Source organism: Leptonychotes weddellii, chromosome 6 (genome assembly GCF_054177405.1).
Source record: "Leptonychotes weddellii isolate Sample4059 chromosome 6, ASM5417740v2, whole genome shotgun sequence".
In the NCBI taxonomy this organism is placed as follows: Eukaryota; Metazoa; Chordata; class Mammalia; order Carnivora; family Phocidae; genus Leptonychotes; species Leptonychotes weddellii.
The window spans coordinates 87476767-87500568 of NC_138374.1; the positions used below are offsets into that span (position 1 = coordinate 87476767).

The following is a 23802-nucleotide window of genomic DNA, read 5'->3' on the forward strand; positions in this document are numbered from 1 at the left end:
TAAGGAGGGCACGTACTGCATGGAGCACTGGGTGTTATATGAAAACAATGGATCGTGGATCACCACATCAAAAACTAATGATGTATGGTGACTAACATAACATAATAAAATTAAATTAAATTTAAAAACTCTAAAAAAATTTGGTAGTAAATCAGTAAACATAATAAAGACCATATTTGGCAAGGCCACAGCTAGCATTATATCAATGGTGAAAGGCTGAAAGCTTTTTCTCTTACATAAGGAATAAAACAAGGATGCCCAATCTCACCACTCCTATATAACATAGTAATCAACATCCTAGCCAGAGCAATTAGGTAAGAAAAAGAAAAAGGCAGCCAAATCAGAAAGGGAAGCAAAACTGTTTTTGTTTTTGGATATGATTTTATATATAGAAAATCCTAAAGACTCCACCAAAAAGTGTTAGAAATAATAAACTAAGGAAAGTTGAAGGAAACAAAAATCAACATACAGAAATCAATTGCATTTCTATACAGTAACAATATATGAAAACAATCTTCTTTCACAATAGCATCAAAAACAATAAAATACTTAGGAATAAATTTAACCAAGGTGGGAAAAGATTTGCATACTAAGAACTGTTAGACTTTGATGAAATAAACATAATATGACACAAATGGAAAGATATCCCATGTTCACGATTGAAAGAATGAATATTGTTAAAATGTCCATTCTACCCAAAGCCATCTACAGATTAAATGCAATTTCTATGAAAATTTCAGGGACACTTTTCACAGACATAGGAAAAAAATCCTAAAATTTGTATAGAATTACAAAAGGTTCCAAATAGCCAAAGCAATTTTGAGAAAGAAAAACAAAGTTGGAGTCTTTATACTCCCTGATTTCAAACTCTACTACAAAGCTAGAGTAATCAAAACAGTATGGTACTGGCATAAAAGCAGACACCACAGACCAATGGAAAGAATTTGGAGCACAGAAATAAACCCTCACATATATGATCAACTAATATTTGAAAGAGAAGCCAAGAATACTCAATAAGGAAAGGATCATGTCTTCAGTAAGTAATTTTAATCAAACAGGAAAATCACATGCAGAAAAATGAAACTGGACTCCTATCTTAAATATTATTTTGTAAAAATTATTTTACACCATAAAATGACATATAACCAATTTAGTAAAATCGTATCATTGAAGATCGTCTAATGACATGAGAAAAAGCTCAGTATTATTTAGGGTATCATGACCTACAAAGCAGTATATTCACTTTGATCCAAATTTTATTTATGAAATTGGTAACTCTTGGTGATAAGATTATGGGCCACATTTGCTTTATTAAACTTTATTTCACTTCTAATTTTTCTATAATAGCCATGTATTACTTTTATAACCACAATAAAAACATATTATTTAAAAAATACAAATTCAGAAGAATAGAGCAAAGTGAAGGAGGAAAAGGATAAAGAATAGGTAGAGAGTTTTACAAGAGAAGAAAAACACATTTCCTTGGGACTAGAATGAGGAGATGAGCATGAGTTCAGAAATAAATGGTCTGAAGGCAGAAATTTAAGAGATCATAATTAATAACCATACTTTTCTGTATACTTTTCTCTATGAAATAGAAGATAATGCTATCTTTTTATGGAGAGAAGGATGAATTGTAAAAGGGCTAAGGAAAATAATGGAGATTTAAAATTGCTATTATGAGAATTAGCAGAAATGGAAGAAGTAGAATGAGAAAAGATTTCTTGGGGGCAGTAATTGGTCCATCTTTGTTTAAAGATTATCACTTGCATCAACATGAATTTATACAACAGTATAACATTCATCTACTAGAACCTTTCACTATATATATAAGCATGAGGTAGACACATGGTTGAACTGATCTAAATTTGGAGTTTCAGAGTGTAGACACAGGACAAGAGAGTAAAGACGCTGAGAATGGTATCAAAAAGGCAGTCAAAGATATGAACAATGGAACCTCCATACTGTTTTCCAGAGTGGCTGCACCAGCTTGCATTCCCACCAGGGGGTGGGGGGTTGGGTTAGCCTGGTGATGGGTATTAAAGAGGGCATGTATTGAATGGAGCACTGGGTGTTATATGCAAACAATGAATCATGGAACACTACATCAAAAACTAATGATGTAATGTATGGTGATTAACATAACATTTAAAAAAAAAGATACGAACAATGGACTAGGTTGACCAGAGAAAGAAGTCATTGAAAATGGCATTACAGGGGCGCCTGGGTGGCTCAGTTGGTTAAGCGACTGCCTTTGGCTCAGGTCATGATCCTGGAGTCCTGGGATCGAGTCCCGCATCGGGCTCCCTGCTCAGCAGGGAGTCTGCTTCTCCCTCTGACCCTCCTCCCTGTCATGCTGTCTGTCTCTCATTCTCTCTCTCTCAAATAAATAAATAAAATCTTTAAAAAAAAAAAAAAAGTGGCATTACAGTGTCAGAAAACAGAAGGGTCCAAAGCCTAGAGGTTTCAGTCAAGTCAAAGGTGCACTGTGAAGAGGATCAAGAGACCCAGGGGACCAGAAAGCTATGGCAGATATTACTATATTAGGGATTAAGTTTACAGAGGTGTCTCTGCTCCGGATGTCAACAAAGAAGAGAGATGGCTGTGGAAGAAAACTGGGAAGCAGAATGACTAAAGATAATTGACAGAAATGGTCCGTTCAGCCCTGAGGCCACGCACTGGGTGAATCTTTCACATGGGTGTTAGGGTGTTATTGTGCCCAAGTTGATAAGAACTGGGATGAAGAGAAAACCTATAATCAGGGATTTGCAGCCTTCATGGAATAAAGGAATGTAACCAGGAAGTCAATAGATGACAGAAACAAACAGACATCAGCTCCAAGCATTTCTCTTCCAAGATTACCAGAACTCCCTGCACATTCATGAAAAAAGAACTGCATTTCAAAATATTATGATACTTCCACTTTAAGCCTAAAATCAGTTAAGGCTACTCAATAACAGGTGAAATACCATTCTGACAATCAAATGAATGGGAAACCATTAAAATTTAAAGAGTCACATTTTGTGTACGAAAATATTTGACTCTTAATTCAATCTGGCCATGGGGTAAAGGTTATCAAAGTATAAGAGCACATGAGGATCAGTAATCACTTGACCAAAAATTCAGATTCCCTTAAATAAGATCCTTTAATAAAATATTTTACAAACATATTTTTCATACAACAAGGCATACTGATGTGAGGTTATTTGGCTTGTCATACCAATCAGTCCAAGAACAAATATATTTTGCACAATTTTTCCAGATAATTTACCACTTCTTTGGTGACTTTCAGTTTCCTAATGGCTCAGCAGGAAAACTACCAGGCTACTCAACAGTGAAATTCTTGAGCAGGTGCAATCAAAACCTCTTTCAGAGGCAAATCAGGTTTTCTGCCTAAGTAGATGTATTTTCTGCAGGTGATGGTGTAGTGAGTGAATGTTTCTCTAATTGTAAAGAAACCTGTTGTGATATTTTTTCCCTTTTATGCAGTAGACGCCAACATTTTTCAAGCACCCTTGTCAGTAAAATATGCAAATACATCAAAACATGTATATATTTTAACAGGTTATATAAATGTACTCTTACTAGTCTATACATTAAATTTTATTAAAACTTAATTTATTTTTTATATAGTAAATAAATAAAAGTGGAAAGTTTAACATACCCTACCCCACCAGTGACCTGTGAAGTAAACCACCCCTTCTTGCAGACCACTTCTAGAGAGACTGGAATAAATTCTGTTCACATACAATGCGTGTTTCCTTCCAGCTATAGGAGAATAAATCTGCCAATAGTGCAGACATCAATGATGAAAGTGATGTCCATCTACAACATATATAGTTACCAAGTGGTCTAACGGTCACTGTAAGGCTTAACCTTCTTTTGAATCAACTTAAAAAGTAGTTCTACATCTTTGAAAGGAATAAAGAAAAAAGAACTCATTTTGGTAGGTGAAATATTTTTAAATAATGAGTTAATACCAGATTTTAGGTGTACATAAAAATATAGCCAGTCTATTCATTAATTTAGCAAATATTAATTGTATGCCATGGCATACCTTGCCTTTTTCCCACACACTGATTATATTTACATGTTTTGCAACCCACAGTCTCTCTTCAGATATGGAAATGACTATGCAGTGATGAAATGAATTTCTAAATTATTTTAATACAATACGTAAATAGATTGGCACACTGGCAGTTTAGAGTGAGACTGCCATTTATCAATTCTACCTCCTAAAACTAGAGTATAAGTTCCTCAAAGGTAAGGACTGTATTTATTTGATCACTACTATAAACCTAGTAGCAGCACCTAGCACAGTGACTAGCATACAGTAAGCATTCAACGCTTACAATTTTGCCGGAGGGGTGGATGAAAAGGGACAAAGAAAGGGAGTGGAAGAAGAATTAAATAAACCAAACAAAGTCTGAGAACAAACTATAAGAACCATTTTATTGTCCCTAATGTATAGTTTGACTATAACTACTAACGATATTTCTTCTGACTATATATATATATATATATATGTCTGTGTGTGTATGTATATATAAACATATATACCCATCTAATATATATATACAATATCTATATATACCCATCTATATATATCCATCAAAGGCACATGATCCTGCTTAACATACTGCACCTGCACTTAGTATGTAATTCAAGACTCTGAGACTCAAGAGGAAAATCCATCCCAAATCAGGACCAAGTCCTCAATTAAAAGTTCATTCACTTCCAAGTTTTATGATAAAATAAAAGGCATTATTCTTATTGTAAAAGTAATAGAAGTACTTTAAGGAAAATTGGTAAAATATAGAAAAGTAGAATTTAACATTATCATATTTCTACCACCCAATGGCAACGACTATTAACATTTTATATGTTAAATTCATACCAAATTTTAATATCCCTAATAGTACAACTTTCTATAATGCTATAAGGGGCTCATGGACAACTAAAATGAAAAAAAAAATAGTAGAGTAATTCCAACTATGCTTAATGAGGGAAGACTTAGGATCTTGTTAGAGTTTCCAAACTAAACTCTCATGAGATTATGAGCTCTTTAAGGAAAGATACCTTGTTCTAGTCTTCCTTTTGGCCCAGCCATGGGATCAAGCAGTGATCCCTGTACATACTATTCCCTCTGTAAATGTTCACTGAATGTACATCTAGAAAGAGAGGTAATCAGGAAACTTTTATTGTTAGGACTTTTCCTTCTGTGATTACTCAGCTGCTTACTCCCCAACTCCTTCCCGATGACCTCATCCTCTGTCATTCACTGCCAAGTACTTTAACTACAGTAATGATAAAGATCTTGCTGTAGCCTAAAAGTGAATCTGTTTTATTCTTCCCTAACTTTCATCATATCATTTCCTTCTTCACTTAGCTAAGTTCTCATTCCTTGCAATTCAGCTCAGAAGTTATGTTCTCCAAGAAGTCTCCCCTGATGCTATTTTGCCCCTCCCAGGCTGAGCTAAGTGCTAATATTCTGGGCTCCCATCATACCCAGTGCAAGCATCTAACACTGCAATTGCCATGGAACGTGGAAATTAGCCACTTATATATACTGCCCAGTCATAGACTGTAAGCTCTTTGAGACTTCTGGCTTCATATTCACAAATACTAGCAGATTCAGTAAATACTTATGGAATGAATGAAAGAATGAACAGACTCATCCCATTCAATTTTTGTTCTAGTTTTTATCTCTTTAATTTGCCCATTTGTTCAGTCAGTTGTTCACTCAATTTTAATTACCTTAAAAAATCAATAAACAAAACCCTGTCCTGGCCAACAGAAATCAGATATAAAAATGGCAAACATGAAATCTGTTTACTCATGTAACCAAAAAGTATCCCTTTCTAATTTTACAATTAATAATCAATATACACTCAACAATCACCATTTTCTCATAAGGTCCTCTACATCAGAGTCACCTTTTAATAATCACTCTTTCACAACCACATTTAATACTTATTTCTATTCTTTCTCCCTGAAAAGATAGAAAGTAGGTCCTGCCAATTCTTTCTCTAATGGTGTCATCAGGTCTGCTCTTAATGTTTCTGGAGCCCCTGCCTTTAATCTCTTCTAATTTAGCTTGCTCTTGTTGCATCAAGGGAATGACTCCATATGCTCAAAATTAAGCTAAATATGAGGAATTGCTATTTCCTACCACATGGGATTCCACTCATACGGAATTCACAATTTTAGCCTATCCATCTCACATTCATCTCTACCAGCATTTGCTGCCTTATTTCCTCTACCTAAAAAAATGGATTTCCTTGTGCTTCTAAGCATGCATTTCCTATTGAAGCCAAGCAAATATTCTTGCTGTATACCATAGTAAATTTGCAAATTCCTTCACTGTTGCCTTTGTATATGCTTTAGAGATTTTCCCATTCTCTTCGTGCCTTGATTCTTCTTTAAAATCCTGGTTCAGAACTCTCTTCCTCTAAGTAAGTTTTCTCAATTATCTCCAGGTCATATCATTTCTCCTTTACTAAACAATCCTTCAACATTTGCATTTTATTTGAACTAATAATATTTTATTTATTTATTTTTATTTTATTTTATTTTTTTAAAGATTTTATTTATTTATTTGAGAGAGAGAGAATGAGAGAGAGCAAGCACATGAGGGGGGGAGGGTCAGAGGGAGAAGCAGACTCCCCGCCGAGCAGGGAGCCCGATGCAGGACTCGATCCAGGGACTCCAGGATCATGACCTGAGCCAAAGGCAGTCGCTTAACCAACTGAGCCACCCAGGTGCCCGAACTAATAATATGTTAGTCCTTATTGTATGTTTCTTTTTAAGTGTTCTAAAAGATAATTATGTGTGTGCTCTTCAATCTTTGAAAACAGGTGTACTCTTCTCCCCTACAGAGCTTAATCTGGCAGCAAGCACTCTCACACAAGTTGATTTCTTAATAGGTGCTGTTAACTTACTATCCTACTATCCAAGGGAACATAATAAATGCTGTCCGGATTAAACTGAATTGGATGCTCATATTCAATAAAAAATTTATAAGTGATAGTAAAATAAAGAAAAGAGAATAAATTTAAATTATAGTTAGCGGTGCCTGGGTGCCTCAGTCCATTAAACATCTGACTCTTGGTTTCAGCTCAGGTCATGATCTCAGGGTCATGAGATCGAGCCCCAAGTCAGCTCCACACTCAGTGTGGTGTATGCTTGTCCCTCTCTCTCCCCCTCTGACCCTCTCCTGGCTCATGAGCTCTCTCTCTCCCCCTAAAATAAATAAATAAATAAATAAATAAATAAATAAATAAATAAATAAATAAATAAATAACTTTAAAAAAAATTACAGTGTTTAAATTCACTACTCAGCTTTTAACATTTGCAGGGAGATTTCTCATATGTATTCTAATGCTGCTTTTGCTTTTTAGGTCCATCCCCTTCCTCTTCACCCCTTTTTCCACCCAGGTCTATATGAAGAAAACCCAAAGCAAAATGAAAAGCATATTAGAGATTATCAAGTTTCACATAAGTCCCATTGCTCATATTTATGGTATGAAGCCACCATATCAATATTCTTCACACTGAGAGCTTTATTTAGAGCCTCCCTATGTCAAAGGATAATTAGTATCTTAGATAATTTCCATCAGAGAGCTTGATAAATTCATCTAGACAATTTAGTAAGAAGAAAGAATAAAAGAAAATGCCACAGTAAAGCTTTCTGCCCATTCTATACTGTCACTAGGCTAATAAAAAGTTTACTTTTTCTTGGAATATTATATAAAAATTATTCAAAATGTTATTTTGAATAAAAATTTATCTGATTTAGTCATTTTGGTATTATTTCTTTTAAAGAATAAATTAAAACTATCAAACCTGTTAAGATACTTAGCTAGTGAATAAAATAAGCTTGATTAATATTTTAAACACTAACTTACAGGATCAGCAGGTCCACAGAATTCTCGAAATGTCTTTGTAGGATTATTCTGTTGAATCTCCATTGCTACGCAAGGGCCAGAATACATTTCTGTCACCATCTCCTATGATATATGATAGAAAAGAATACTTAAAAATTAGTAAAAATTAATAATCTTTTACTCATCCTCTTTTAACTGTACCACTATTCCAAATCTTAAAATCTTTGTTATCTTTGAATCCTCATGTACCCTGTATGCCAAGCAGTTCCCCAATTCTGTCCATTTCTCCTGCAAAAATGTGTTTTAGATATGTTCCCTCATCTCAATTCCTACCACTAGCATCATTTTAATGTAATGCTTTACCACTTGATACTTTCATTAATTGAAATGATCTTCTTGTACATCTTCCTTTTAAAAGGTTTCTCCTCTTAAATATAGTCCTATCGAATGAACATTTCTAAAGATATGAATTCCAAAGTTCCAAAAACACTTTTAAAAATCATAATCATTTTCAGAAATGAAAAAAAACAGGGACCAGATTCTCTCACATTAAACATCTAGAAATGAGACAATATATATGAAACAACAGTTCTCAAACACTAGATGACAGGCAGCACAGTATTATGATCCCTGATAGAAAAGAATCAAATGAAGTAAGCCATATGACTGCCCCATCTTACTGCCTGGACGAAGTTTCCAGACAATGGGACGGAGAGAGGAAACACAACAGAGCCCAACACTCTCACTGAGCAGAAGAGACAAAGACTGGAGTTCAGGGAGGCCAAAGTAGCTAGAATTTGCAGGACAGATTACTAGAGGAGGTGAAAGAACTATGGGAGAGTAATCTACAGGAATCTGCAGAGAAGTTCACCTGGGTCTTTGGCTAGGAATCTATATACGTGTAGAGGAAACTACCCAAAGCTAAGAAAAGAACTACCAGAAGCAGTTAAGTGAAACCATTCACAGAGAAAGCACAAGGCTGAGAAGACTGCATTTCCATCACCTGGAGTAGAAAGCCATCCTGTGATACAGGGCAACAGGTAGAGTCCTCAGAAGGGTACTGCACCATTATAGTTGGTCTTATATATGGAATGCTCTGTACCCCTCCTATAAAGCTTAAAAGCAAGCCTTGAAAAGGTCAAACTGATCCTATGTAACTTCAATGAGTGCCAAAACTATGTCAAATACTCTTCGAAGGAATATGACATACATACCATATAACATTATACATTTCACATTATCCAGCATCCAATAAAAATTACTAGGCATGAAAAGAAATAAGAAAATATGAACCATCACTAGAAGAAAACTCAATAAATTGATACAGATGTAGCAATGACAGAAATGTTGGCTACACAGAATGTTAAAACAGCTAGCATAAATAGGCTCTATATGCAAATTAGGGGAAGAAAACATGGACATGATGCAGAGAAAAATCAATGATATTAAAAAGACCCAAAGAGTACACTCGTGGTGAGCACAGCATAACATACAGGGTTATTGAATCACTATGCTGCACACATGAAACTAATGTAACACTGTGCCAACCATACTCAAAAAAAAAAAAAAAAGACCCAAATGGAACTTCTACTGATGAAAACTACATCTGAATTAAATACACTGGATGGGATGAACAAAACAAAATACTGCAGAAGGACAATAAATTTGAAGACATGAAATCCAATTACTCAAAAGCAAGCAGAGAGAAAGAATGAATAAAACTGTCCGATGGTAATTTTTTTTCCCAATGACAAGCTGTCTAATATGTATATAATTGGGAGTCCCAGAAAAAGAAAAGAAGGGGTGATGAACAGATAAAGATTCCAAGATTTAACTGCTAAAATATTTTCAAATTTGATAAAACTCATAAGCCAACGGATCCAACAGAGTCCAAGGAGAATAAATGTAAAGAAAAGTATAGTGAGCCAATAATTAAATTGGCTAAAAACAAAAAAAAACCATTAACAAAAAACCCTTAAAAACAACCCTCCCCCAAAAAGACATATAACAATAGAACAAAGAAAGATGTAAATGACAACAAAAATCTGTCAATCTACAATTCTATACCCAGGTAGTTTTGTTTTTTGTTTGTTTGTTTTTTTAAGAGAGAGAGGGAAAAGGGAAGGGAGGGGAAGAGAGAGAGAGGGTGAGGGAGAGAAACTTAAGCAGGCTTCACGCCCAGGGCAGAGCCCGATGCAGGGCTCAATCTCACAACCCTGAGATCATGATCTGAGCTGAAATCAAGAGTTGGACACTTAACCAACTGAGCCGCCCAGGCTCCCTGGAAGATATTTTTCACAGATGAAGGAAAAATAACTTTTTCAGACAGACAAAATGTGAGAGAATTCACTGCCAGCAGCCTTATACCATAAGAAATGTTAAAGGAAGTTCTTCAGACAGATGGAAAAAAGTACCAGACAGGGATCTATACAAAACAATGATAAACATGTGGGTAAATATGAAACATATTTTTTTAGTTGGTGTGAAAGATTATTTAAAGCAAAAATATTAAAAATGCGTTACAGGGTTTATAATAGAAATAGAAATAAAAATGTATGACAACCACAGTGCATACGGAGGGGGAAATGGAAGTATACTCTTAAGGTTCTTAACTATATGTGAAGTGGTATAATGAAACACATGATCAAAGAAAAGTACCTCTTACAGTGTCTGGAACACTCAATGAATGTTCTTTTCTTCTCTACATGGGGAAAAATACTTCAGGAAGAAGTGAAAATAAATATAAAGACTCTGAGGCAGAAGTACAGTTCGTGTGTATGAAGATCAGTAAAAGAGCCAGGATATCAGGAGCTAAAGTGAGACCACAGGAAAGCAGTAAGAGATGAGGTCAGATCACATAGGGACATGCAAGCCATTTTAATGACTTTGGAGAGTTTATGACATACAGTGACAACGTAAAATAAAGGTAATTTATTACAGAACAATATTTAAATATTAATTGGAACTCAGTCATCACACCTAATAGAAATGCCAAAAGTTAAAAGAGGAGGGAAAGAGCTTCATGCTTAATATAGTACACAGAACCCTACTCATTAGAATCCCTAAAGGTAGCCCCCTGAAGTCACTTTGCTATTTCGCAAAGGTCATATGTAATTGATTTTTTATGGATAATTATGTTGAGTCTGATTTTCTGTCTCATGATATTCAAGTACTGCCTACACATAAATGTCAAGAGCCAAGTTCTCAGTAGGGGCAGAAGGCAGCAGGAACATGCCATCCAAAAAGAAGGAGTGAATTTTGTCTGCTTTTATTTCATTTGCCTCTCTCCTTGTCTTTCAGTGTTAATCACAAATACCATTAAAAATACAGACATAAAGGGCTATGCAAATGTACAAAATGGAAAGAAAAAAACATGTTGGTAAAAGGACTCCATCAAAAGCATAATGTGCTCCTTAAAAAAATGGACTCAACAAAATTCCCAAGTCACCTAGGTTTTTAACTAATTAAAAAATTACCAAAACCAAAAGACCTGTTTGTTTCCTTCACAGACCTTTGACTCCTGTCTTTTATGATGGGATCATTTGATTTAATGTCCATCCTCACCAGACCATAAGCTCCATGAATGCAGGTAGTGAGCTTTTTTTGGTTCATCTCTACTTGATATCTAACACATTGTTTGGCACATAGTAGATACTCGGTATATATATGTAGTAAATAAGTGGACTGTGATAACACAATGAGATAGGAATTATCACCTTTTTATGACTGCAAATGCTGAAGCAGCAAATATAAGTATAGATGAGCAACACAGAATCTATTACAAAGAATTATGTCAGATACAATAACGTCAGCGATGCTGTCCCTATTTCACACTATACATCCTACATTTAAGAGGATCATTTCAGGGGTGCCTGGGTGGCTCAGTCGTTAAGTGTCTGCCTTTGGCTCAGGTCATGATCCCAGGTCCTGGGATCGAGCCCCGCATCGGGCTCCCTGTTCCGTGGGAAGCTTGCTTCTCCCTCTCCCCCTGCTTGTGTTCCCTCTCTCGCTGTGTCTCTGTCAAATAAATAAATAAAAATCTTGAAAAAAAAAAAAGAGGATCATTTCACCAATATATCTTTACATTTAGATAAATCAGTAAGTGGACCCACTATTATGACCTTATATATCTTATCATTTATTTTATAAATAAGAATCTGGAGACAAGGAGGATAAAGTGTTGTACGAAAAGTCAGAATAAGAATCAAATCACCTGTTTTTGTCCCTTTAGACTATGTTGCCTCTTAGGATTATTTTTACAGGGTCTTCTTTTTGAATTAGATAAACTTCCTAAAACTAAGAGACATCCAATAGTATGCAGCATTTAAAAATTTACCTTTTCCTTGAGCTTAAATTCAAGTCCTGAATATTAACTGTCATGAGAAATAAGAGAGCTTGTGGGAAATACAATGGTCACAATAGCAAGTGAGACTCAGTATTTGCTATCTGATTTTTGGTGTCTCAAATTAACCAATAAAAGATTCTTCAATCACATGCATTTGCAGTATACAGATACAGATCCTCACACAACTTCCTTTGAACAAAACTGAATTATAAATGGAAAAAGCACTTTTAAAAGCATTAGAATAAGAAGATTCATAAGAATATTAGTTAGTTCAACAAAATATTACTGGGATAAAAACATTTTTATTTCCCTTTGGAGAAAATTTTCAAAGAAACTTCCCTTAGTTTCAATAGAATTTTATATCATATAAATAGAGAACATCTTATAAAGATACCTGGATAATGTTCTGGTTCATTTATATACTCCATTTTCCCATTAACAGAACACTCTAAACCAATTATAATTTGAAATATTTGTTTTACACTGAATAAACCATTTCAAGCTGAATAAAAAATGATAAGCATTCCTAAAAATGGCTCACAAGGCTAACTCTGAAGTAATGTAGTTTTTTCTTCCCAAACAGCCCATATGTTCTTTATCTTAAGTAGATTCTGTTATTAATATCACAAGATTTAAATAGTAGTTACACACAGTATCTTACTGAGAGTATCAGAAAGAAGAAAGCACATCAACACCAATTATTCCGGGATATCCTGACATTACAGTATGATATTGCTACTGTCATTCAAATTCCTGATTTCTTAAGGAAAATGACACATCCACCCAGTGATGTTTTTACTTTTACTCTAGAATTTCCCAAATCAAAAGAAAAAAATCCTAAGAGTAAGTATATATTACATAAAAATAAATTACATGTATAGTATTTTAAAGCACAATATAGGAGACAATAAGTCAGAGATGAGGGGTTTTTTGAAGTTATTTTCCAAAGGGAAATATAGCCCATCTCAGATATGCGCACAATAGTGCCCTCAACTATTTGTTACCAAATTCAATACTACGTGATATTGTATGAGAATGTAACTGACGATCAAAAGACATGTCTCCATGGGTTTATCTTATGCACAGTAGAGCTATAACATAACATGAATGGAGGAAGGTAGCAGTTTTCAACCATATTTTTTAAAGTAAAATTGAACAAATAAAAGAAAGAAAATATATAAAAGAGAGATTTAAGAAATGGAAAACTGCTGTCTCTATTGAATTAAGTGATAACACATTCTAAAATTCTTCCATTTAAGAAAAGGCATAACTAAATGAAGAAACTCGTAAGATTAAGGTTCAGTAAGCTGTTACAGAAGGAAAACCACTCTGGCTCCTCTAAATAAGGGTGGAAACCACCAGTACACTGAACATGAAATAGATTTCACAATCAGTCTTGACTTTGTAGGACTAAATAAGACAAAGGCTCAGGCCAGTTCTCAGACCAGTGCATTTGTCCTTTTTAAGGAAGGCTGAAAGGAAAAGTCATAGAGAAGTGAGAAGGAGAATCTAGTCTCACTGTCAAGAACAGTAAACTTTATGCAAAAAAAAAAAAAAAAAAGTCAAACTCTGTAAAACAATGTAGGTGAGGAGGAAGTCCACCAGCACAAATGTATCTAAGATAATTTTATAAAGAGGGGAAGGAAACTAATTTTGATCAAATATCTACTATGTTTTATTTTAAGGAATAATATTTGGCTTATTCAAATATAGTCATTTGTTTTCAAGAATGTATTTCATTGCTCTCTGACCAACACCTTTTAATCTTATTTCTTCAGTCTCAGTCACATTTTCAGATGATTCTACCTGCATTTATATCATTAAAGTAGGTGTTAAATAATGCTATGGTGTTATACTGTAACTATTTGCTTTTAACTTTCTAAAGCATTTTGGAGAGTCTTCCACTCTGAGAATATTATAAACTTCATAAAGAATGTCCAAATGCATCAATATCCCAGCAATTTTTCTTTTTTTGCATTGTGGTATATTTTTGTTTCACAAATGAAATAGTAAGATATTTTAAAAACTGATCCAGTGGCTCTCAGAGGTAAGAATGCCTCAGTCACTGGGTATAATCAGCTGGCAACTGGCAGACTCGCGAATACTTTCATGATTATAAACTATACTGAGATCCCCCAGATTTAAGATACACAAACTGTTTTCAGGACCAATGCTTTACATTTACTTTGATACTTACATTATACTCAGACACTACTCCTTTATAAACTTCATAAAACTCTTCAACATTAACTCGATCCATGTTGAACTGGATTGAAACAAAACAAAATATAAGCCAACCACCAAAAGAACATAAAATGAACCACACTCTGCACTCAGCATTTATGATCTCTTGGATATATTTTCCTTACTTTAAAATATAAACCTTGCACAAATTAAGTACTCTGAAAAAGTGTTGTTAAAGATTAGCTCATCAGTAATAAAAATGGGTATCATTTATTGAGTACTTAATGTATCAAGCACTGTTCTAGGACCTGTACATGCATCATCTCATTTAATCCTCACAATGACCCCATGACATCAGGTTATGTAACCTTCAGATCTGTGTTCCATCTCAAGCAATCTGACCCCACTGGTCATGCTCTTAACCACTACACTATACCTCTCTTCGAATAAAACCTCATTCTCAACACACACACACAATTTATAAGCAATGTCATGTTGTTTACTGATAGGTTAGTGGCCCAAGAAATATTACTAATGAAAAGTACTTCAGATTTTGTAGCAGCCAAAAATAATACCCTTTTCCTCCCAAGGATTCAGAAAAATCCCTAGTCTGGTTCATAGTAAAGCATTTCCAGGCTGGATTCAAATTTGGTTAAAAATAAAATTGCATTAAGTTCTAGGGTCTCAAGAACTAAGACCTTAAACTGTTTTTTTAAATAGCCTCAGAATTTACAATTTTATTTTCTCCCCTACTTTCTTTATTGTCACCAGAATTGAAGATCACTGAGAAATTTCTGCCTACCTGGGCAATAATTCAAACTGGGAGGATTTATTTCACAGGCAACATAACTATTACAGGTAGTGAATTTTGTCTGATTTCAGTGTTTTAGCCTACAGTCCCACAACTTGTACTTTTAATACAACAAAATAATAGAATATATAACTTATTAAGTATTTATAATTTGCCCTGGAAATTCTACAAGGCATTGCCTAAGGTTATTTCATTTAATTCCTAAAATAATCCAATGAGGCAAATCATGTTCTCACTGGCCAGCAGACCCATGAGTGTAAAAGGCAGCTGACTGACAATTCAGAAATAGAGCTTCCTGACTCCAAAACTCAATGACTGTGATTGCCACTTAACTATCATGCCTCCCTCATAGGTTCAATCAATCATTTTCTTAATTATTATTCTTGTTGTCACCAAGCATGGTCGGCCAGCTATGCTAGGTTGAGGGCCTACAGTTAGATCAATGTTTAAATCTAAATTTTCTCTGGCCAGCTATGCTAGGTTGAGGGCCTAGAGTTAGATCAATGTTTAAATCTAAATTTTCTACAAAACACACATTTTTAAAGCAGGTCCTACAATCCTATGAATACATCACAAAGCTAATACTTTCAGAACATTTTGGCTAACAATTTCTTTACAATCCTAGGTAAGATTCTTCTACTTTCTCATTAGTCTCCAAGTTTTCCCTGATGACTCTGCAAACTAGTTGATATTTCTGCCCTTTTTTTGATTTGTGGGCATTCCTACCAATTAGGGACACAAAACTGTCAGAATCCCAGTTCCCACCCTGACCACTGATTTTGGATGATCCTAAGACTTAGCAGAAATCAAAAGCAGTTCCTTTTCAGGAAAAGAACACATAAATTATATTGATAAGAAAAATCTCAGCTCCAAAGTCAGTATTTCATTATCAAAATAGCATAAACTTGCTGTCTTCACACATAGTAAAACCCAAATTGTTTATCTGATTCCTATTATAACTTGTACCCAATTTTTTGTCAAGTGCACTGGTAAATACAGCACAAAGGTATGAGAGCTCTACAGAAGTGGGTGTTGTTTCCTCAGTGAAAAGTTTCCTATAAATGCATCCACTAGGCAATTCTGAACAGTTGTGGGCTTTGGAGGTCAAGTGGTATGACTGCCAACAGAAGCTGAAATGTGCTAACTCCAAAGAAGGTTCTGAGGGAAAGCCCAGAAGCCAGCAAAACGTCCTAGTTAAGGGGAAAATCTCAACTGACTCTCTTTCTCCATTCTCCTCTTAGTCACCAAACAACAGAGAGCTCAGTATTAACTACTCAATTCTATTTTTTGTTTGTAGGAACTAAATACATTGTTTCCATCTATATTTATTTTGCAACCAAAGTTCCAGGAACTGTATAAACCTGTTTTATAACCTTAAATTAGGTGTACGATTTGAATTTTAGTTCCCTCAGTGAAAGATTGTATTGATAAAATAATTTCAAAAACATTTTCTGATTATAAGGTTATCAAGTTCAGTAACTATATCTTTTTATTTTTAATGTGTTGAGTTCACAAGTGCACAGAGAAAATTCAATATAAAACATTAAAAAAAGAAATCTGTCAATAGATTATGAGTTATTGCAAACTACCTACCATCTGCATAGCTGAGATATCAAAACCTGCATCCCGGATAGCCATGAGGATCTTTCCCAGCAGTCCTGAAAATACAGAACAAACAAGTGCAAAAATACAAAATTTTCAAGGTATTTTAGTTTCTTAGAAATGCAAATTTTCTACCTCAAAGTACTTTGCTTACACTCTATACAGAGAAATCACATATTTCTCCAAGGGAAACTAAATCTCTAATATCAAGCATCACCAATAATCATTTGTTTCACTCAGTAAGTGCTTCAGGAATATCAACAATGATCCTGAAGATTATGCAAAAAATCTTTAAGATACTATTTTGCCTTAAAGCGCCTGAAGTCTAGTGATGTAGAGAATATGCAAATCAAACAATTGAAACTAACATTACAAAAAAAATGAAATGTCAAAGTACTGGATATGGGAGTTCCAAGGATGAGTTCCAAGGAGAAAAATCAAATTATAATTGAAGGGGTGGCAGAAGCTTTAAGGGGAAATGAGAGCATGAATTGGTACTTAAAGCCTGTAGATAGATGGGATTATATGGAGAAGCAGTTATAAAAGGACAGAAGGCACAGATCTGAGAAAATGTGAGCATGTTCACATGACTGTAAGAAGGTAGAAAAGAAGAAAAAAAAAGCTGAAAAGGAAAAGAGACTTGATCCAGTGCTTTTTATAATACGGCCTGTAGATCCTGGGACTCTGGGACTGATTTTGAGATTCCTTTAGTTTAGTATAAAAATATTCTAAGCTTCTTTTTTTCAAGTCAACTAAAATTTTCTCTCCCTCCCTGTCTCTCTCTCTCTCTCTCTCACACGCACACACACACACACACACACATACACACACACTTACCCCATATATTTTGGATGATTTGGATGCTTATTTGGTACCCCAAATCACCAAGGAGTGTGCACTTTTTTTTTACTATTTTACTACAGCCAGGTAGTGCTATTATAATTGTAGTAGGTTGAGGGATGGGAAAAAAAAAAAAAAAGACAACAATAGACCTATTTCTCAAGTGATATATTTGTACCAAGTGAAGGCCAAATGATACCAGAGCATGCTGTAGAAACAAAGGTTCCTCAGAAGTAGAACAGACCCATGCCAACTCAGAGCACTCTACCATATCCATGACTTAGTGACTGAGTTTTGTCAAACATCTTTATCTTATCAAAGTTAAGTTAAATTTTATTCATTTTATAGTCTTGTTTGTAATGAATTTGTAAACTGCTTTAGTTACACAGTTGCATGTGCAAAGGTTTATATTTAGTTTTATATTTGGACATATTTAAGTTGCATTATAATTACAATAATTCACGTCAACACTGGGGGTTCATCAGAATATTTTTCCTCCAAATGAAACACTGCCAAAAAAAAGGAGAGCCACTGAAAACGTTGAGCAGAACACAGGACAAAATAGTGTTTTAGGAATATTATTGATGTAATAATGACAGGCAAGCTGGTCTGCAAAAAAGGAATAAAAGACAGAATAACAAAGGCTTTTGAAACCATCTAGCAGGCTCACTGGACTTGGATGGCAGCACTAGAGAAAGAAGTAATGAATATAAGACATTTCTAAACAAGAACTAACAGGACTAAACTGGACACAGAGTGTGAAGATGAAGGAATACAGGTTCTCTGAGTTCAAGTGACTGAGAGATGGACAGCATCTTTAAGAAGAAAACAACTAATAAAAACAAATTGATTAATCTCCTGGGGAAGGTCATCAAGATGGCATGATTGCCAGTTCACCAGTGAGCTGGACCCAGGCACTGGAGGGCTCCCCACCCCCTTCCCTACCCTTGGAATGTGGGTTCTGTTTGCCTTTCCTGCTCCCAGAGGCTGCTCCAAGGACACAGCCTTGAGATAATGATGCATAATACTGCAGGGTATGTGTGACTGAACTCAGTTAAGACCTCTATAGAAACTTTTTTAAGATTTGGCACGTGGGTGCAGGAATCCACTTGCCTTGCTGCTGCCTAAGACAAGCCTTGTATGTAAGTTTCCTTGCTTATTAAAACAGCCACCGACCAAACTGTAGTGGCCTTCCTGTTTCTTCAGTCTCTCCCACCCCTGTGAGTTCAGGGGCCAGTTTCAGATTACATTCAGAAAGCTTCCAAGGATGTTATGAAACAACAATTAAGGAAAAAGATAGTGAAATATTTTGAACATAGAAACAGAATTTTAGAACAGAACACTGATCAGTATTTGAGAAGAGAGCATATCCAATGGCTAAAAAATGATTGATGAATGAGTGAATAAACTCCCTACACAATATAGGTGATAAGGGATTGCATTCCAATAGCTAGACAGGTAGAGGGCTATAATGAAGGTGCAGACAGGTTAGAGCTGAAATGATGAGAACAGAGGTCTGCTTGTTTGACAAAAGGAAGAGGAAAAGGAGGGGCAAAGATGGCGGAGGAGTACGGGACCCTATTCCAACCGGTGCCCCAAATTTACTTTATCCGGCAAGGCTGGATATCTAACAGACCACTCTGAAAACCCATGAAATTGGCCTGAGATGTAAGAAGATAAGTCTGGATTTCTACAAACAGAATATCGCTGATGGTTGGTTTTGAGGTATATAGTGGGGAGGCGTGATTCCACAGACAGATATCAGAAGATAAATGGAAGGGAGAGGGAACCGTGGGGATCCTGCACCGCCGGTGAACGAAGTCTCCTGCGCTGGGGACAGGATACAGACTCACAGACGGGTAGCAGTGGGGAAAGGACTTTAGGGCAGTGCCCCGGACTGAAACCAGGAGCAGCAGGGCCGTGCCTGCAAACTGGGGCAGCTGGCGGTTTTAGAAGCACAAAGGGCAGAGAGGTGCTTGGATCTGGAAGTGAGGGCTGGGAGTGCTGCTGAGAGGTGCAAAACCCAGGATGCTGCGGTTTTAGAAGCACAGACAGAAACGGAGACAGTGTGGCCTAGAGAGCTCACTGAAGAACAGACTGAGATCTCTCTGCTCTGAGGCAGAGGGTTGGAAACAGTCACTTCTGCTCTGACTCTTGGAAGAGACGTGGAAAGCTGCCAGGGAAAGCCGCCAGAGAACAAAAGACCCCGAAAACCGGTTTTCAATGAGCCCATTCCCCCCCACAAGGGGCAGGGCAACTCTGCCCAAACAGGGTTGCCTGAGTAACAGTGCGGCAGGCCCCTCTCCCAGAAGACAGGCTGGGAGAACAAGAGACCGACAACCCTAAGGTCCCTATAAAACAGGTGCATCATTTTTGGGCTGTGGTCAATAATTTGGACTCTGTACATTCCCTCAACAACCACTCAACAGAATGACAAAGAGAAGGAACCCCCCAAATAGGAAAGACCCAGAGATTGTGACTTCTGCCATAGATTTACAAATGGACATTAGATATAAGCAAGATGTCGGAAATAGACTTCAGGGTAACAGTTATGAAGATGATAGCTAGAATGGAGAAATTGATTAATGGCAACATAGAGTCTCTAAGGGCAGAAATGAGAGCTGAACTGGCAGAACTTAAAAATGCTATCAACAAGATCCAATCTAATCTAGATACACTAACAGCTAGGGTAAAGGAGGCAGAAGAACGAATTAGTGATCTAGAAAACAAACTGATAGAAAAGAAGGAAAATGAGGAGGCCTAGCATAAGTGACACCATGAAACGTTGCAACATCAGAATTATTGCGATCCCTGAGGAGGAGAGAGAGAGAGGACTAGAAGATATATTTGAGCAAACTGTACCGGAGAATTTCGCTAATCTGGGGAATGAAACAAACATTCGTGTCCTAGAGGCAGAAAGGACCCCTCCCAAGATCAAGGAGAACAGACCAATGCCCCGGCATGTAATAGTAAAACTCGCAAATCCTAGAACCAAGGAAACCATCTTAAGGGCAGTTAGGGGGAAGAGATTCCTTACGTAAGGAGGGAGAAACATCAGAATAACGTCAGACCTATCCACAGAGACCTGGCAAGCCAGAAAGGCCTGGCAAGACATATTCAGAGTACTAAACGAGAAGAACATGCAGCCAAGAATACTTTATCCAGCAAGGCTGTCATTTAAAATGGATGGAGAGATGCAGAGCTTCCAGGACAAGCAGAAACTGAAAGAATATGTGGCCATTAAGCCGGCCCTGCATGAAATATTAAGGGGGGTTCTATAAAAGAAGAAAGACCCCAAGAGTGATATAGAACAGAAATTTACAAGAGACAATCTATAGAAACAAGGACTCCATAGGCAACATGATGACAATAAATTCATATCTTTCAATAATCAATCTGAACGTGAATGGCCTAAATGTTCACAAAAAAACGGCACAAGGCTGCAGACTGAATAAAAAGACAGGACCCATTCATATGCTGTCTACAAGACACTCATTTTGAACCTAAAGATACATCCAGACTGAAAGTGAAGGATGGAGATCCATCTTCCATGCCAATGGACCTCAAAAGAAAGCTGGAATAGCAATTCTCATATCAGACAAATTAGATTTTAAACTAAAGACTGTACTTAGAGACACAGAAGGACACTATATCATTCTTAAAGTGTCTATCCAGCAAGAAGATCTATCATAAATATCTACATCCCCAACATGGGAGCAGCCATCTACATAAGCCAACGGTTAACCAAAATAAAGAGTCATATTGATAACAGTATGTTAACTGTAGGAGACCTCAATACTCCATTCTCAGCAATAGACAGATCATCTAAGCAGAAAATCAACAAAGAAATAAGAGCTTTGAATGACATGCTGGACCAGATGGACCTCATAGATATATACAGAACATTCCACCCTAAAACAACAGAATACTCATTCTTCTCGAGCACACATGGAACTTTCTCCAGAATAGACTACATACTGGGTCACAAATCAGGTTTCAACTGATACCAAAAGATTGAGATTATTCCCTGCATATTCTCAGATCATAATGCTTTAAAACTGGGACATCATCACAAGAAAAAATTTGGAAGAAATTCAAACACTTGGAAGCTAAAGACCACTCTGCTCAAAAATGTTTGTTTGTGTCAACCAGGAAATCAAAGAACTTAAACAATTCATGGAAACCAATGAGAACGAAAACACATCAGTCCAAAACCTATGGGATACGGCAAAGGCAGTATCACTCAAAAAAAAAACAGAAAAATCCCGAATTCACCAGCTAACTCTACATCTTAAAGTACTAGAGAAAAAGCAACAAACGATGCCTAAGCCATGTGTTAGAAGAGAAAAAATTAATATTAGAACAGAGATCAATGAATTAGAAACCAGAAATACAGTAGAGCAGATCAACAAAACTAGAAGCTGGTTCTTTGAAAGAATTAATAAGATTGATAAACCACTGACCAGACTTATCCAAAAGAAAAAAAAAAGGACCCAAATTAATAAAATTATGAATGAAAGGGGAGAGATCACAACTAACACCAAGGAAATAGAAACAGTTATTAGAAATTATTGTCAACAACTCTATGGCAATAAATTAAGCAACCTGGAAGAAATGGATGCCTTCCTGGAAACCTATAAACTACCAAGACTGAAACAGGAAGAAACAGACAACCTGAAGAGGCCAATAACCAGTAACGAGATTGAAGCAGTGATCAAAAACCTCCCAAAAAACAAGAGTCCAGGGCCTGATGGATTCCCTGGGGAATTCTACCAAACATTCAAAGAAGAAATAATACCTATTCTCCTGAAGCTGTTTCAAAAAATAGAAACAGTAGGAAAGCTTCCAGACTCATTCTATGAGGCCAGTGTTAGCTTGATCCCCAAACCAGGCAAAGACCCCATCAAATGGGAGAATTTCAGACCAATATCCCTGATGAATATGGATTCCAAAATCCTCAACAAAATCCTAGCTAATAGGTTCCAACAATACATTAAAAGGATCATCCACCACGACCAAGTGGGATTTATCCCCTGGATGCAATGGTGGTTCAACATTTGCAAATCAATCAATGTGACAGAACACATTAATAAGAGGAGGGAGAAGAACCATATGGTCCTCTCAATTGATGCAGAAAAATAATTTGACAAAATACAGCATCCTTTCCTGACTAAAATCTTCAGAGTATAGGGACAGAGGGAACATTCCTCATGCTCATAATATCCATCTATGAAAAACCCACAGCGAATATCATCTTCAATGGGGAAAAGCTGAGAGCCTTTCCCTTAAGATCAGGAACACGACAAGGATGCCCACTCTCACCACTACTGTTCAACATAGGACTAGAAGTCCTAGCAACAGGAATCAGACAACAAAAGAAATAAAAGGTATTTAAATTGGCAAAGAAGTCAAACTCTCTTCGCAGATGACATGATACTTTATGTGGAAAACCCAAAAGACTCCACCTCCAAATTACTAGAACTCATACAGCAATTCAGTAATATGGCAGGATACAAAATCAATGCACAGAAATCAGTTGCTTTCTGATACACTAACAATGCAACTGTAGAAAGAGAAATTAGAGAATCGATTCCATTTTCAATAGCACCAAAAACCATAAGAGACCTCAAAGTAAACCTAACCAAAGAGGTAAAGGATCTATACTCTAGGAACTACAGAATGCTCATGAAAGAAATTGAAGAAGACACACAAAGATGGGAAAACATTCCATGCTCATGGATCAGAAGAATAAACATTGTTAAAATGTCGATGCTGCCCAGAGCTTCTACACCTTCAATGCCATCCCAATCAAAATACCAATGGCATTTTCCAAAGTGCTGGAAAAAACAATTCTAAAATTTGTATGGAATCAGAAAAGACCCCGAATTGCCAAGGAAATGTTGAAAAAGAAAAACAAAGCTGGGGGCATCACGTTGCCTGATTTCAAGTTATATCAGAAAGCTGTGATCACCAAGACAGCATGGTACTGGCACAAAAACAGACACATAGACCAGTGGAACAGAATAGAGACCCCAGATAGGGACCCTCAACTCTATGGTCAAATAATCTTTGACAAAGCAGGAAAAAATATGCAATGGAAAAAAGACAGTCTCGTCAATAAATGGTGCTGGGAA

General features: G+C 36.2%; 1 protein-coding gene across 8 annotated transcripts in view; it reads right to left on the reverse strand.

Moving 5' to 3' along the window:
* NME7 (NME/NM23 family member 7) overlaps nucleotides 1-23802 on the reverse strand; it is a 250753-nt gene that overhangs the window by 117438 nt on the left and 109513 nt on the right. For 7 of the 8 annotated variants that reach the window (XM_081824558.1, XM_031034967.2, XM_006739760.2 and 4 more), the window contains exons 8-10: nucleotides 16820-16884; nucleotides 14429-14497; nucleotides 7908-8009 (exon numbers count right to left, since the gene is read on the reverse strand). In XM_081824558.1, coding sequence (XP_081680684.1) covers nucleotides 7908-8009; nucleotides 14429-14497; nucleotides 16820-16884 — 236 coding nt within the window. The remainder of the gene's footprint in view (nucleotides 1-7907; nucleotides 8010-14428; nucleotides 14498-16819; nucleotides 16885-23802) is intronic. The other variant, XM_081824556.1, reaches the window with a different exon arrangement.